Source organism: Cladophialophora bantiana (assembly GCF_000835475.1).
Source record: "Cladophialophora bantiana CBS 173.52 unplaced genomic scaffold supercont1.12, whole genome shotgun sequence".
NCBI lineage: Eukaryota > Fungi > Ascomycota > Eurotiomycetes > Chaetothyriales > Herpotrichiellaceae > Cladophialophora > Cladophialophora bantiana.
In genome coordinates, this window is record NW_015971586.1 from 783,970 (window position 1) to 797,668 (window position 13,699).

Here is a 13,699-nt window from a genome sequence, read left to right on the forward strand (position 1 = left end):
GCTGGTCTCGAGACCACCAAGGGGGATGCGGTGTTTCGAAGGCTGTCGCATGGATGCTACACACAGACAACATACCCGACTTAGACCTAGACCTAGACTTAAATTTAGATTTAGATTTAGACCACATGTTAGAGATGGAACGTGGAATATACCTACATCGATAGACTCAGCATATATCTCGGATGGCTGGTGAGGTCAACTTACCCTGGTGTCTGGTATTACACGATTGCGCCGTCGAATTGCTCTCCCGGAACGGGTGGTCCCCTTTCGTTGATCTGACATTGTAATCCCTTCCCCTCTGTTTCTTTTGGACTTCATCCATATACGCCAAACGCATGACTAGAGAGAAAAAAAACCACTCCTACCAGTGTCGAATTGTAACCAACAATCTCTTATTCTCTCCCTTCTCGTCCTCCACTCCGCCGTCGAAATCCAATCCCACCTTTTCCAATATATCCCAGACAAACTTCCTCTTCAGGCCTTCCCTGACAGGAATCCTCTCGAGAGGCTCAGACCCGCTGAAATATTTCACAAACACGGGCCAATAGTGCCGTAATTCTGCAGTTTCGGCCTCCGGATATGATGATGAAGCCGGCGATGGGGACAAGGCTGCCCGAGAGGTGCTTCGAGAAGAGCTGATTGTGGATGCAATATAGTCGAGCCACCGAGACTCTTCGGGTGAGGCACGTTGAGGGGAGATAATGAGGCTTGCGGCTTTGGGATTGTGTTTGAACTGTTGCCCGCTGCCGCGCACGCTGTTGCGGTCGGTGGAAATGGATTGTCGCCCGTCACTGGATGGGCGGCTTACCATGCTTGGACGCTGCTTGAAAGATGAAAGTGCTCCGCTTGCAATGGTGTTTGGTGTGCCACTACCAAAGCTCCTCGCCGCATCTCGGTCACGCTCGCTTGCTTCCCTCTCAATAACGGGAGTTTTCGGGCCCTTGGATTCTTCACGCTCCTTTTCACGTACTGCTTTCTTCACTTCTGGGTCCACGCGGATAAACGCAAATGTCCGGAGCTGTGTTACCCAGCCGTCGCGCATGAGCCAGGCAAGAACTCGGTAGTATTCTTCCTTATGGTCTCTGCTGGGAATGAGAGTACCATATGGGGCAGGAGTACCGCTCAAAGCGTTCAGCATCTTCGGCAGAGACGGCATCATAGGAAAATTCGCCTCATATGTTTTGCAAGCTGACATCAGCTTGTTCATGTTGGCGTTTGGAGATACGATGTATGTATCGCGCTGATGCAGCGGTGGAATCGCTATGGCCCTCCGCCAGTAAACAAGGTGACGAGCCAGATGTTGAATGTCACCTAAAGCAATTTGGGACGCAATCGATATCTTGTAGAAGGATTTGGTCGGTTTCAAGTGTCCAATGAAGTTGGTCAACGGCATTGCTAATGAACCACCCGCCGCTTGGATGTCCTTGAGGATCTTCTGCGGGCTCGATTTGAGTAGAAGAGTGAAGTTCTTGGATAGCTGTAATGGGCCTGCAGAAGTGGCGTCCAGATCTGAGGCCGTAGACGAGGGATCCGTGGCCGTGGTGAGCCATAATCCTGGCTGTAGTGGAGGTTCAGACAGAGACGGAAGATAAGAAGTCGACGTGACAGGAGGAATCTGGAGAGACACGGACAATTTGTGACTGAGTGTGATTGCAGCTATTTTGGAGGCGGAGATGTTATCGAACACTTTGGCAATGGCAGCAGCCAAAGGAGAACGCTGTTTCATTTCGGTATATAGCACCTTTGCAGACGATTGTTGGTGAAAATGCCTCGACCTGATAGACTGCAGCAGTTCAGACTGTTCCCAGACATAATCATGATGTGATTGTGCCCACTTGAGCACCTTGGAGAACTTTTTCACAACATGGTCGTACATCTCTTTGACCCGAGCTGTATGCTCCACCGGCGGAGGGTCCATGACAAACACAACGTGAAACATGGTCAACTGGCTTTTTGAATGTTCCTTTGCATGGCAATCCTGTTTGTTGTCGCGGTCAGTCGGCGCAGCTTCGTCGCCGTCGCCCTCCTCATCCAGGGCACTATCACTGGCCATAGCCTCCGAGGGAAGGCCCTCATCTTCAACTGTTTTTGACCTCTTCAGCTTCGGTTTTCGCCAGAAACCATCCTCACGAGCATAGACAGGTCGACCTAAGAAGGTGAGATCGTTAATGCCTAGCTCAAACCTGCGTTTATGCCAGGCGCGACCGGGAGCTAGCAAGCTGACCAGCCCATCTTCTCCGAGGCCAAGGAGCGGCTCCCATGAAGGCTTCCATTGTCCATTGTCCTGTGTCCCTCTCTTGCTCAGATAGTTGCTGTCCTCGTCGTCAGAATGTTGTGACTGGTTGTCTTGGTTCTGCGTTGCTGTCATCACATTCCCAAGCCGTCTCGTGAACAAGTCAAAATCCTCCTCCGAGGATGATTCTTCCGAACCACTGCTGGAACTTTCTCTGTCATCTTCATCCGTCGACTCTGAAGCATAAGAAGGTCGCTCCGCCGACAGAGGGTCTGGAGGGTAATGGAAGACAATTTCCGCACCCGAACCGGTTCGGCCTTGGATGACGAGGAGAACTGCGAGCAGAGAAGGGTTGAGGGATGTTCCAGCGGTAGACATAGAGATTCTCTTTTTTGTTTCTATCAGATACCTATCACCGTTAGGCACGTCGAAATCAGGCGTTTACTATCCGCTGACCCGTCTTCACGGGCATAGGGAGGTCAAGGTCAAGAGCCACAACGTAACAGGTCCAATGAGCCTCGAACTCCAAGAGCGGCACACGTCCTTTCCTTTGTTTTGCGTGTGTACGGTGTAGGATTATGTGCCGCCGTGCCCCAGACCAGCTCATGACTCTATTGACCTCAACCACCACGCTCGAACGGCACTCTGGGTGGGTGGGACTTCGTATTGGTGAGGGTGCTAGCAGTCGTGGCAGGGGAGGATATGAAGCCAAGCCGCATTGATCCTACAGTTCCAATGGGCTGCAGTCGGGATTGCGAATGGGGATGGGGTTCGAACAAGAAGTGCGTGAGGAGCAGAGGAACCGCAGGCAAACGCAGCAAGCCGTCAGGCTTCAGTCTTGACAGTCATTGGCAGTCGTTGGCAGAGGCGGGACGTGGTTAACTAGCAGCAGTGGCAGTGAGAATAATCGGGGGACGAAAGGCGTAGGAGCCAGCAACAACAATAGCAGCAGAGAGCCCCTCACTTGTTCTCGGTTGTTTGCGGTGATTCCAACACCTAGCCCTGCCCTGCCTGCTGTCCTCAGTGAAGATTGAGAGTCTAACAGAGAGTCTCATGAGTCGGTCGGAACCAACTCCTCAAGCCCCGTCACTGGCCCGACTCGCAAAATGCCGCGCTAGGAAAATCGAAATTCAGTTCACTGAGCACTCAGACCTTAGCTTGACTCTCCACGAAAAAGACTTCTCTTCAATACCCACACACACATTTCTCCCTCCATCTCCTCTCCATCTCGTCGTCCCTTCAACCCCCCAACCTCGCCCCTTTGTTCTTGTCCAGCGTTCTCGTCTGCCCGTGCGCTTCTGGCGCTGAAAATTCCGGGACCAAGGACTCCGCTTTGACTCCCACTCAAAAGTTTTTGGGCCGCATCAGCTCATCCCCCCGACCACCTGTAACAGCCGCGGTCGACAGTTGTACGTCTTAGGCCGTGCGTGGTCTCTCCCTCTCACGTCAACCGGATCATCCGCGCTTCTTCCTGTCGACAAGAAATCTCGTTCGAGATCGAACAGTGACATCCTGCCGTCACGGTCCCGGGTCTGCATTTCCAGGCTTGCCTCGGTCGCTCTGCCAAGTCACCATAACCTGGCCGACAAACAACCGCGACATTCTCCTGAAGGGCTCAGTCCGTGGCCTTGTGGTATCGCAGCAGAATCGAATAGCCAAAAGCCGGCAGAGGACACACCGGTGGAATACTGCGCCAGGTCAGCTGCGGAGTCTAAAAACAGGCAGGTTGACGGCGAGACAGGTGGGCTGCTAGGCTCATACTGTGGGATCATCCTTCGCAGAAGCAAGGGTATTTTTCCAACGCCTCTGCAATTGGCTGTCACGGACCTGGTTAGGAAAGTTTCGTGCCGAGTCTTTGCCCTTGACCTCACCCATCTGTCACTGGTCATCGTGCAGTCAAGGTCCAGCAACGAACAAGAGGGAAAGCCACAAGACGCGAATCGAAAGAAATCTTACTGCCGCAATTGTCACCTAGCTAATACTGGGCTCTCTATCTTGCGGCCAGCTTGTTGCTGGTGAGGGGTTTAGTATTGTGGAAGTGGAACAGGAGGTGTAGTGTGGTTTTTATCAGTATTGTCCGTGAGAATGGCATCCTCCTCAGGCGCAGCAGCGCCAGTTTTTTCATATGCACAGGCCGCAAAGGGCCTCACATCGACAGCTTCAACCCAGTCGGCGTCGAGGAACGAAAGCCCCGCGGCCTCTGACAAGAGTGTCAAAGATCGGTCCGCGACTGAAACGACTAATACAACTTCCACACTCAAATCTCCTCGACCGAGATCTGAACCTGAGGACAAATCGAGCGGGGAAGGCGCTGCATTCAAGTCTTCGCCAGAAGCAGAGCGTTCGGCATCCAAGTCAACCCAAGAAGAAGCAGACAAAGAAGGCACAACGCAGACTCAGCATGTCGCGACATACAGTAACGCTCAGACGTCACCGGTGGCACATGTCGAAACTCCCAATATTGTGCCAACCCAAGATCAACAGAAACGTGATGCTGTACCACAACTTCCCAATGGAAGATCATTGTCTTCAGAAGAGCCGCCTGTCTCTACCTCAAACGACAAATCTGCTCTTTCCGCCACTGAAAAGAAATCCAAGGATGGCGAAGATGACTGGGAGAAGGTCTCGGTACCTTCGATGAGTGCGGAGACACAATACAAAGCTGCCCCTATCCCAACGGTCAACGTTTGGCAAGTACGCATAGAAGCTCAAGCCGCAAAGATGAAAGGGTTGGAACAGCAACGAGCTTCAGTTTCCATCACCCCTAATCAACAACCAAAGCCCAAAGCTGGCAGTGAAGATCCTAAACGGAAGTCTCTCAGCAAAGATGTTGGCGGTTCTGAGAAAGAAGGCAAGAACGTCGATGGCGCCAGAGCCGTCAACAGGAAAGATATGCCGTCAGCTCGTTCCTCTAGACCTGCTTCTCAGCATGGCGAAAAGGGCGACTCTGACGCGCCGCCGCCGGTAGATGACACGCAGTCATGGCCAACCCCCGAAAATTCGAATGTTGAAGAACGACGCAAATCAGCTTCCTTTGAGAAGACGGACAAGCTGGACGTCAAACCCGGTTCTCAGAAATCCCACAGTAACAAATGGGTCGCCGTTCCGTTCGTTCCAACAGCAAAGTTCGAAACGCAGCTTCCACCATCGGCGGCGCGACGAGGCGGAAGAGTGGGTGGAAGGGGAAGAGATGCCGGCAGTCGTGGGGGTGGCTATGTGGGTTCTACTGCAGAAAAGCAAGACGGGACCACCTCAATGGGGCCACCTCCAGTACCAAGACAGTCTGGCGAACAAGACCGCGGCCGTAGACCGGAAGGGGAACGTGGTGCACGCGGTGCATCCGTTCCCACTATCAGCACTCGACCTACAAGTGGTGAAGATAGAAACTCTGCGTTTTGGAAGTCTTCCGCGGCTTACACCAAGGACCAACCAGCAACAGAAAATGGCTCAACGAACCCAACTGCACCTCAGCAAATTCTTGAGGACCAAACCCCAATGGCTGATCACAGCTCCAGGTCTTCTTCAAGACACACTGGGAACCCTGGCGGTCGGACGATCAACGGAGAAGGAAACACCTCAGTCGAACAGTCGACTGGCGTTTACAACCAGACTAGCGAACCCATCGCTCGCTATTCATTCACTTATGACCGTTACAAAGCTTCCGGAACAAGCGGAGCACGAAGCACGGGTGAATTTGGCAGAGACCGCGGCTCTGGCAGAAACCGAGACTGGCCTAGGGACAAACCTGAATCGGCTCGCGAGAAAGTTGAATCCTGGCGGGACCGGGAGGCCTCTGGTGATCAGAGCAATCGACGTGAGCCTCGATCCGAGCGCGGACGTGGTTTTCGGGGCCGGGGCAACAACAACTACAACCCACCGTTCACTTCAGCTCATGCTTACACATCGCCTCTTCCGCAAAATGGATTCGAACCGCCGTCAAGATCTAATTCGCATACTGAGACTCGCTCAAGGCAAGCGTCGCAGCCTTTTGTGCCCACTCAAGCATCAAACACATCGCGCACAAACCCACGTTCGCAGTCCATCCCTGTCGGGATGATGTTCACAGGCTATTTCAATGGCATGCCGGCCATGCCACAAGGTCTTCCGACCATTCAGACCGACATGTCAATCTATGGTTACCCCTCACAAATGCAGATGCAACCGAGTATCATGAGTGCAATGCCGTACAATGATCCGCTTAACTCGTACGCTTTGTTGTCAATGGTTATGACCCAGATGTAAGTGTCCACAAACCATCGACCTCCCAAATGCGCCCGTCCACTAACACAGCCTATAGCGAGTACTACTTCTCGATTGACAACCTTTGTAAGGATCTGTTTCTGAGGAAGCATATGGACGGTCAAGGTTACGTCCCACTCAGCGTTATCGCTAATTTCAAGCGTATCAAGACCCTTACTGAGGATAACATGACCATGGACAACCTTCGTTATGTCTGCCAGCAAGTGAAGAGTGTGGAGTTCCTGCCGGGGACTGATGGGGATGATCGACTCCGTCGTCGCGAAGGCTGGCGTGATTTCGTTCTTCCCGTGGAGGAGAGATTTGAATCAGCCCGCAATGAAGGCCCTTTGCATAACCCTGATTCTTACAATCGCACAGCACCCCCAGACCAGGTCGGTCTACATGATCCATCCTTTGCCTTCGGTCAATTGCGTAGTCCGCAGCTGACCGTGGGTTCCAGCAATGGAACATTCCACGCAAGTTCGCCGATGTCGTATATTCCTGTGCTGCCAACGGAGAGCCAGGTTTCCGGGGAGCCGCTCGTCCGTCCATTCGAAGATGGTTCTAGCGATGGAACAGAGAGGCCGTCGCTCGTATCTTACCAGCATGTTGCTCCAGCTGCTGTGCAATCCCCTCAGCATCATACTTCGGAGCCCCTGAGCAACAATGTCAATGGTCATCGTCGACAAAGTTCCCGCGCCGACATTGAGGACAACATTTTCCCAGATGAGCAGATCCCGAATGTCAATATCCGCATGCAACCAAGCGTTCTCAATGGCGCAGCCCCGTCTTTCCCCGGTATTGCTCGCATCCCTTCTGCTGGATCTTCTAGTGGACAGAATGAAGGCAACAATGTGCCACTGGACCTGAACCAAGCTCGTATCCCGAGTTTGCGCGGCGGAGCGAGTAGTCCACAGCAGTAAGTCTTTTCGATCGCCATCACGACTATAGCACTAATGCCGGACAAGGCTCGAGCAGTACCGCAGCTTATCTTTCGGCGCTCCGTACACTATTCCAACAGGCGATGAGAACATTATCTACTTCACCAAAGACGGCCAAGAAACCCAACTGCCGCCTCCCCAGCCAGGGCAGTTTGACCAGACCTATTTATCACTCCATGACATGGCATTCCAGCAGCGCCATATGGGAGTGGAAGGGGCTCTAGAGCCTCTTTACAATTTCTGGACTGATTTCCTTGTTGACAAGTTCAATGTCGGCATGTACCAGGAATTTAAAACAACTGCCGCCGGCGATTTGCAAGAAGGCAATGATAGCGGCATGTTGCACCTTGTGCGCTATTTTGGCAAGCTCTTATCAGCACCTGTTCCGATCAGTGAACGTATTGCCTCCGACATGGTCACTCTTTATCGGGAAGAAAACCCCGATAAACGTCTCATTTTCCAAACCTTGCGAGCTGCTTGGCGCAACGGAGCGACAAACATGAAAACTATCAAAAGACTCGGTGACATCCTCACTGTTGAGGAAAAAGCCGAACTCGATAAGAGTGGCTAAGAGAATCAAATGCCTGCTTTGCGTCGCGCTTTCCGATGCGCTATGATGCCATTGTAATCAGCAACGTATCTCTGCTCATCTTTGCCATCCTGCAAAATGTACTGAGAAAACCACTTCAGTCGCTGAATGAATACTGCCAACCTCATAATGGCATTTGTCAGATTACACACTACCTGAGATCATCGTTGCCATGATCTTTTATCGTTCGAAAATGATTCATTTCACCTGCTCGAGCTACCGGTACCCAACAAATTCACCGACATTGACTCGAGATTCTTGTACAATGCACATGATCATTCATCCATCCCGTCACATTGCTTGATGTGTGACATGTGGGAAAACCGAAAGGGAACGAGTTTTGTCATCGACTAGCAATTTTCACCACAATTTTCCAAACACACACCAGGAGTCAATCCGAATGAATGGGACAGAGAAAAAAAAAGCACCTTTCAGCAGGATTCAATGGCATATGCAAGTACCACAAGCGGCGCATTGAATTCGGCTTCAGGATCCCCTTTGGGATCACCCCACGACCAATTATGATTGAGATACCATATCGCGGTTGCTCAGCACATTTTCTTCCATTGTTTCAGAGTAATGGCTCACTTTCTCACTTGAAGGCATTGTTATGTCTCTTGCATAGACCTTCTTATAGTGTTCACAGGAAGGGCAGGGAGGGCGGAGAGGGCGGAGAGGGCGGAGCTATGGAGGCGGAGAGGCTAGAAAATGGTCATGGAAGCACTAGTTGAGTGGTAAAGGAGAGGAGAGGAGGTAACGACCCGGAAAGGGTGCCCTGCCCCTACATGGCGACAAGATCATGCTCCAATGGGTCTGACATTCGGAACAGAAATGCAGGCAGACACTCATTCGATCAAAGGGACACCTCGACGAGTCAGTATTGGATTGAGGCCACCCATTACCGAACCGAAAGTTAGGGGATTAAGGCAACAAACATTTGCATGTCAGAAAGGGGCAGCTAGTTCAGTGGCGGTCAAAGATGATGCGCTGTGTTACGAGTCCTTTCCGAGCTTTTCCACAAACACACCGAGTCCATCCACTTCAATGAGCGAGGGCAAGACAAAAGTTTGTACACAGTATCACGAGACCAGGAAATCATAGGTGATTGATTGAAAAATGGTTTTAATTGTGAAACCCCGCAGAATTAGTGTCATTGTAGACTACTACGGATTACATGCATTGTAATCGACAGCACTTGAAATGTAGACTGTACACACAATGTAAGGCCCTTGGTGCGCAGCAGCCAAATGTGAGTGCTACATACTCCAGATTTACAGCACTCAGGTAGGTGTTTTCGTTCGGTTCGTGATCAATTGGCGTCTGATGAATTGCGGGGGCCGGGTCCATCAGGTTGCCAACTTTGTGTTGTTCTCAATCATCAGGCTTCAAGTCGACAACTGTGCCGACGTGTGATGTCTTCCCTCGCTGGCCAGCCGCCTTCTTCGACTATATCAGCGCGACGGAGCATGCCTCCCCGAATACAGCCGGCTAGCATTCGTGCTGCAGGGCCCGCCATCGCTCCTCAAAGTGCCCCTGGAATGTAGACTCATATCTGTTTTCGAGCGGCAGTGAACCCCAGAAACCCCCTTTTCTCCTGTTTGTCAACAAGTCTTGTATTGGAAAGACTCTCGATTCTCCGTCTCAATCAATCTTTTGTCCTATTTCATTTACTCAACTCAGGTCCAGCTTCCACAGTCCGTCCCCCAGATAGTGGCCCGCGCTCATGGCCACGCCCTTTTTCTTCGCCTTCATTTCCTCGGTCCCTACCTCTAAGATTCCAATCATACATACTTCTTCTTTCCCTTCTGCTGTGATAGTAACAATTTCCCCCGCTTTCACCTCCTGGTCCTTTTCGGGTAACCAACCTCCTGCGGAGGTGAGGCCGGGAACCATCAACGTGGCCCCGGAGAGGACGAAACGGATTGCGCCCCGATCGATGCGTAGGTGTTTGAAGCATTGCGGGTATTGGTGGACCAGTTTCAGGTGGGGGATGATAGGGTCATCCATGTGTTGATAGAAGAGGGGGTGGTCGTCGAGGACATAGAGGGAGACACGGTCGGGTCTAGAAGGAGGAGTTGTGAGCGATAAGGGGGATGAAAGGGAACAAGGGTCAAAATTCTTCTGCTTGTCGCCGTTATACAGACGTGTGCGGAAGAGACCTCCTGTGGCGGGAATAAGTCGAAAAAGTGATGACTCTATTGAACTCCCATTGCAATGAAATGTGGGGAGGGGAGTATGGCTAGCGACGGGGCCTCACAATTTTACCAAATCCAGTTGGCTCTTCTTGGGCATGATCTCGTCAATGTATGGCTCGAGGTTCGGGTACGTCTCGAGCACTTTGGCTCTGATGCCCCGCTGAACCGAGGACTTGACTTTGGACTTTGCGCCCGCCGACAAGCTGCGTGATGCCGGGTTAGTTTTTGGTCTTCACTTCCTGCGAGAGGATATGTGCATACTCCTTCTTGAACATGGTGCAGGACTGTGTCGGGCGCGTGGGTTAAAGGGATCGTGGTGGGAGGGAGAACAAGAACGAAACGATTTGCGTTGATTGCGGTCAGGTCAGTACGTGGCAGAAGAAGACGTCGGCCAAGACTTTCGTCCCGCTTTTGGGGACAATGTGACGCCGCCCTTGGCCCCCTCTTACAGGGCAGGGAAAATCCTTGCCGAATTTGGCGCTAGGTACCGCCGCTTTTCAGGAATGCTCTTCTCGTCGCTGATGCTTCTGTAAACAAACACGTCGCCATCACCATCACCATTGCGACGACGGACGACACAAGCCTCTCCACTTCGCAGGCGGATTTAAATCTCCTTAGTCAAAGAGACAGAAGACTTCCGGGCATGCCACACTTCTGGGCTATCCCTCCGCAGCATACCCTGTTTTCGAGATACCAGGCTCGGTGCTTGGGACGAAGCCAACTCACACCAAAGGACGTCATGGCTTGGGACGTAGCGGACGATCATACTCTTCACTGACCGATGCCATGCTATGACGGTAATAGAACACGAACAGGACGTACTCAAGGAGTCACCCAGGTGTCTGAAGGGCGACGCCATCACCCTACACTGCTAACTGCCTTAAGACAGTTGAGGAAACAATGAACGACTCCCTGACGGAAGGGATCGGCAGTTTACGGCAGTATTCAAGGCTAATTCTACAGAAGCTTACAAGGAGGTCACAAAGATCCGTTCAGGCTCTCGCAGGTGGACGACCTGCCCCTGAAGCAATACCGGCGACAAAAGAAGATGAATCTGTAGGACGCTGGTATACAATGGATGATGTACCCAACATGACTGAGAGAGTTCAAAAACAGCGAAGTGGCCCCTGTGTCAAAGACACTAACAGTAGGTGAAGGATAGAGCACCCCTATTTCTAAAGGTAAACGGAATATCCTTTATTATACAAGGGCACCCTCGTTCTGATAGCGACCAAGTCACATCCTCTACAGATAATATGGCCAGAACGAGAGACTGGTTTTTTAGAGGCAAGAATATCTATCCTGGCTCCCTCTCATTTCACGACACACACAAGTGCACCAGACGCTACACCATACCTAGGTATAAATTCCTCAACCCAACAGCTCCTCCATACGCCAAACAGACTCAATGTCGCGTCAACATAATGATAGCAAGCTCTATGAGTCTCGCGCCTAGCGCCCCGAGCTCTAGTTCACCAGCTACTGCTTAACCGGCGATATCTCGTCCATTTACAGCGTACAGATTAAGTCGTCGAAACAATCAACGCATCCCTCAGTGCTTTTTTCTACCCACAGCATGCATCTCGCGATTTCCTGACGGAAATCACCACTCTAGTGTTTGAGGAAAGCTGGAAATCCGGGAACATTTCTCCAAGGAAGGCGAGTCGGCTACCCCTTCGAGGGCATCGCATAAGGCCTCGGCTTCGGTGTCAATATCGTCTGTGCCGGTCACCCTGATCGCTGGTTGCAGCTTTCTCTTGGCCATCTTCTCGTTCCGTTGATGCTGAGCAAGAATCGCAAACAAGTCAATCGTGCGGCCTGCCCCACTGTCAGCAAGCGGTTCTGTTGTGCTTGGGAGCCCTCACTTACCTCCGCATTGATATGCAAAATATGAGGATCTCGTTGAGCTTTTTTCTTCATCTGGTTTGGACAGGTTGAGTAGCTCTTGCTCCAACATCCACTTCGACTTCTCTACAACTTTTGCAGGAGCTGCGTGCCCTTCCTTGACGTAAAAGTCGCATCTAACAATGACTTCCGAAGTTGACCGTGGCAGAAGCACCATCGTGCACCATAGGTCATTGTCTAGTTCCTTGATAATGCTCAGTGGGCCAAGGAGTCTGACAACCTTGGACTTGCGAAGTACAGAAAGCCACTCAAACGGATTCTGCGCCCATTGAGCTTGATTGGAGAACTCATTTGCTAACCATGTCAGAGACTGGGCGGCGCAAGCTTCAGATCTACTTACCGATATCTTTCCAATTCGTTGCGCAGGTTACTTCCTTTGCATCCACCCAAGAACAGCTCCCAAGATCCACGTGAGACTTGACATTATTGAAAGGAAGATTCATGGTGCTTGCGTCAAAGTTAACGAACACCAAACCCTCCCTGGTCGTTATCAACTTGATCTCGAACAGGCCATTGTCTTCCAGTACGAATCCTGGCGATTCGTCGAACTTTGGAGCCTTGACCAAGGCGCCCTTGTCATCATACTGCCAACCATGGTACTTGCATGAAAACCGCGTCGAACTACCACATGACTTGCGGACCACGGTATATGCACGATGTCGACAGACGTTGTGGAAAGCTCGCAGCTTCAAGTCTTTGCTGAGGACGACGAAGAACGAGATGCCGGCAACGTCATACGCATGATAGTCCCCAGGCTTGTCGAACCTGCTACGGTGACAAACAAAAAGCCACGTCTTGAAATCAGTCAGTCCTGGTCTAAGCTGACGGCGTTGCAAAGAAATGAAATTGACTACCTTGCTGAAGAATGCTCTTTTCTCCAACTGGAAGATTTCGTCATCTGACATATTCTCCTGCTTCTTCAAACTGCCCTTCTCGGCCTGGTCAAGACTTGAACCAGGAGCAAAGGATTTCCGATCATCATGGACGAAGCTCAACAGGAGACGTCCGACAAGGTAAACAATGCAAGCAGCGATGAAAACATAGATGGAGAATGGAGAGCTCAGTGAGCCCAAATGGCTCTGGATTACTTTCACGGCCATGCTAGAAGGGTCTGGGCCACGGTGATATTGATATTGGGTCCAACAAGACGGGCATCGTCATTTATGAATACGAACGAGACCGTGGACCCGGATTGCCCGTTTGGACCCAAGAGGCATTTCAGCAGGGAGGATGCGTTGCCCGAAAGCTACTAGAGAGGCGGCCAATTATCTTGATCGATGCAGGTGATTGTACCCCATCCACCCTCGGATCCGATACCAATTATACTCTGAGTCGTCAATTACTCGCCATGATATCAAAGCTGACGCACTCTTTGGTCACAGGGGAAAACGCCATGGCTCAACTGGGCAATACGATCCCGCAAGAATCAACCCACCCTCCTTCGCGTCTCGACTTTGACTTCTGCGGAAGTACCCCTCGAACCACACGGCCAACATCAGCCCAGTGAGATGTTAGCACATGGAAATTGTTCACCCAGCGATGAATAATGACGAGACTCTTATGGGCACCCATTTTTCCCTTTTGCGCGAATAGGAAC

The 13,699-nt window shown here is 51.5% G+C and overlaps 4 protein-coding genes across 4 annotated transcripts; 1 reads left to right on the plus strand and 3 right to left on the minus strand.

Moving 5' to 3' along the window:
* Positions 1 to 361: 361 nt before the first annotated feature.
* Positions 362 to 2,611, minus strand: Z519_08185 (uncharacterized protein; the record flags this gene model as incomplete). The annotated part of the gene is made up of 1 exon (XM_016765913.1): positions 362 to 2,611. The coding sequence occupies one exon, from the start codon at positions 2,609 to 2,611 to the stop codon at positions 362 to 364; it is 2,250 nt and encodes a 749-aa protein (XP_016617958.1).
* Positions 2,612 to 4,318: 1,707 nt separating this feature from the next.
* On the plus strand, positions 4,319 to 7,984 carry Z519_08186 (uncharacterized protein; the record flags this gene model as incomplete). Its single annotated transcript, XM_016765914.1, has 3 exons — positions 4,319 to 6,471; positions 6,531 to 7,391; positions 7,441 to 7,984. The coding sequence occupies 3 exons, from the start codon at positions 4,319 to 4,321 to the stop codon at positions 7,982 to 7,984; spliced, it is 3,558 nt and encodes a 1,185-aa protein (XP_016617959.1).
* A 1,689-nt stretch (positions 7,985 to 9,673) lies between these two features.
* Positions 9,674 to 10,472, minus strand: Z519_08187 (uncharacterized protein; the record flags this gene model as incomplete). Its single annotated transcript, XM_016765915.1, has 3 exons — positions 9,674 to 10,064; positions 10,260 to 10,400; positions 10,459 to 10,472. The coding sequence occupies 3 exons, from the start codon at positions 10,470 to 10,472 to the stop codon at positions 9,674 to 9,676; spliced, it is 546 nt and encodes a 181-aa protein (XP_016617960.1).
* A 1,328-nt stretch (positions 10,473 to 11,800) lies between these two features.
* Z519_08188 (uncharacterized protein) lies at positions 11,801 to 13,202 on the minus strand (the record flags this gene model as incomplete). Its single annotated transcript, XM_016765916.1, has 3 exons — positions 11,801 to 12,015; positions 12,067 to 12,396; positions 12,443 to 13,202. The coding sequence occupies 3 exons, from the start codon at positions 13,200 to 13,202 to the stop codon at positions 11,801 to 11,803; spliced, it is 1,305 nt and encodes a 434-aa protein (XP_016617961.1).
* Positions 13,203 to 13,699: the final 497 nt, after the last annotated feature.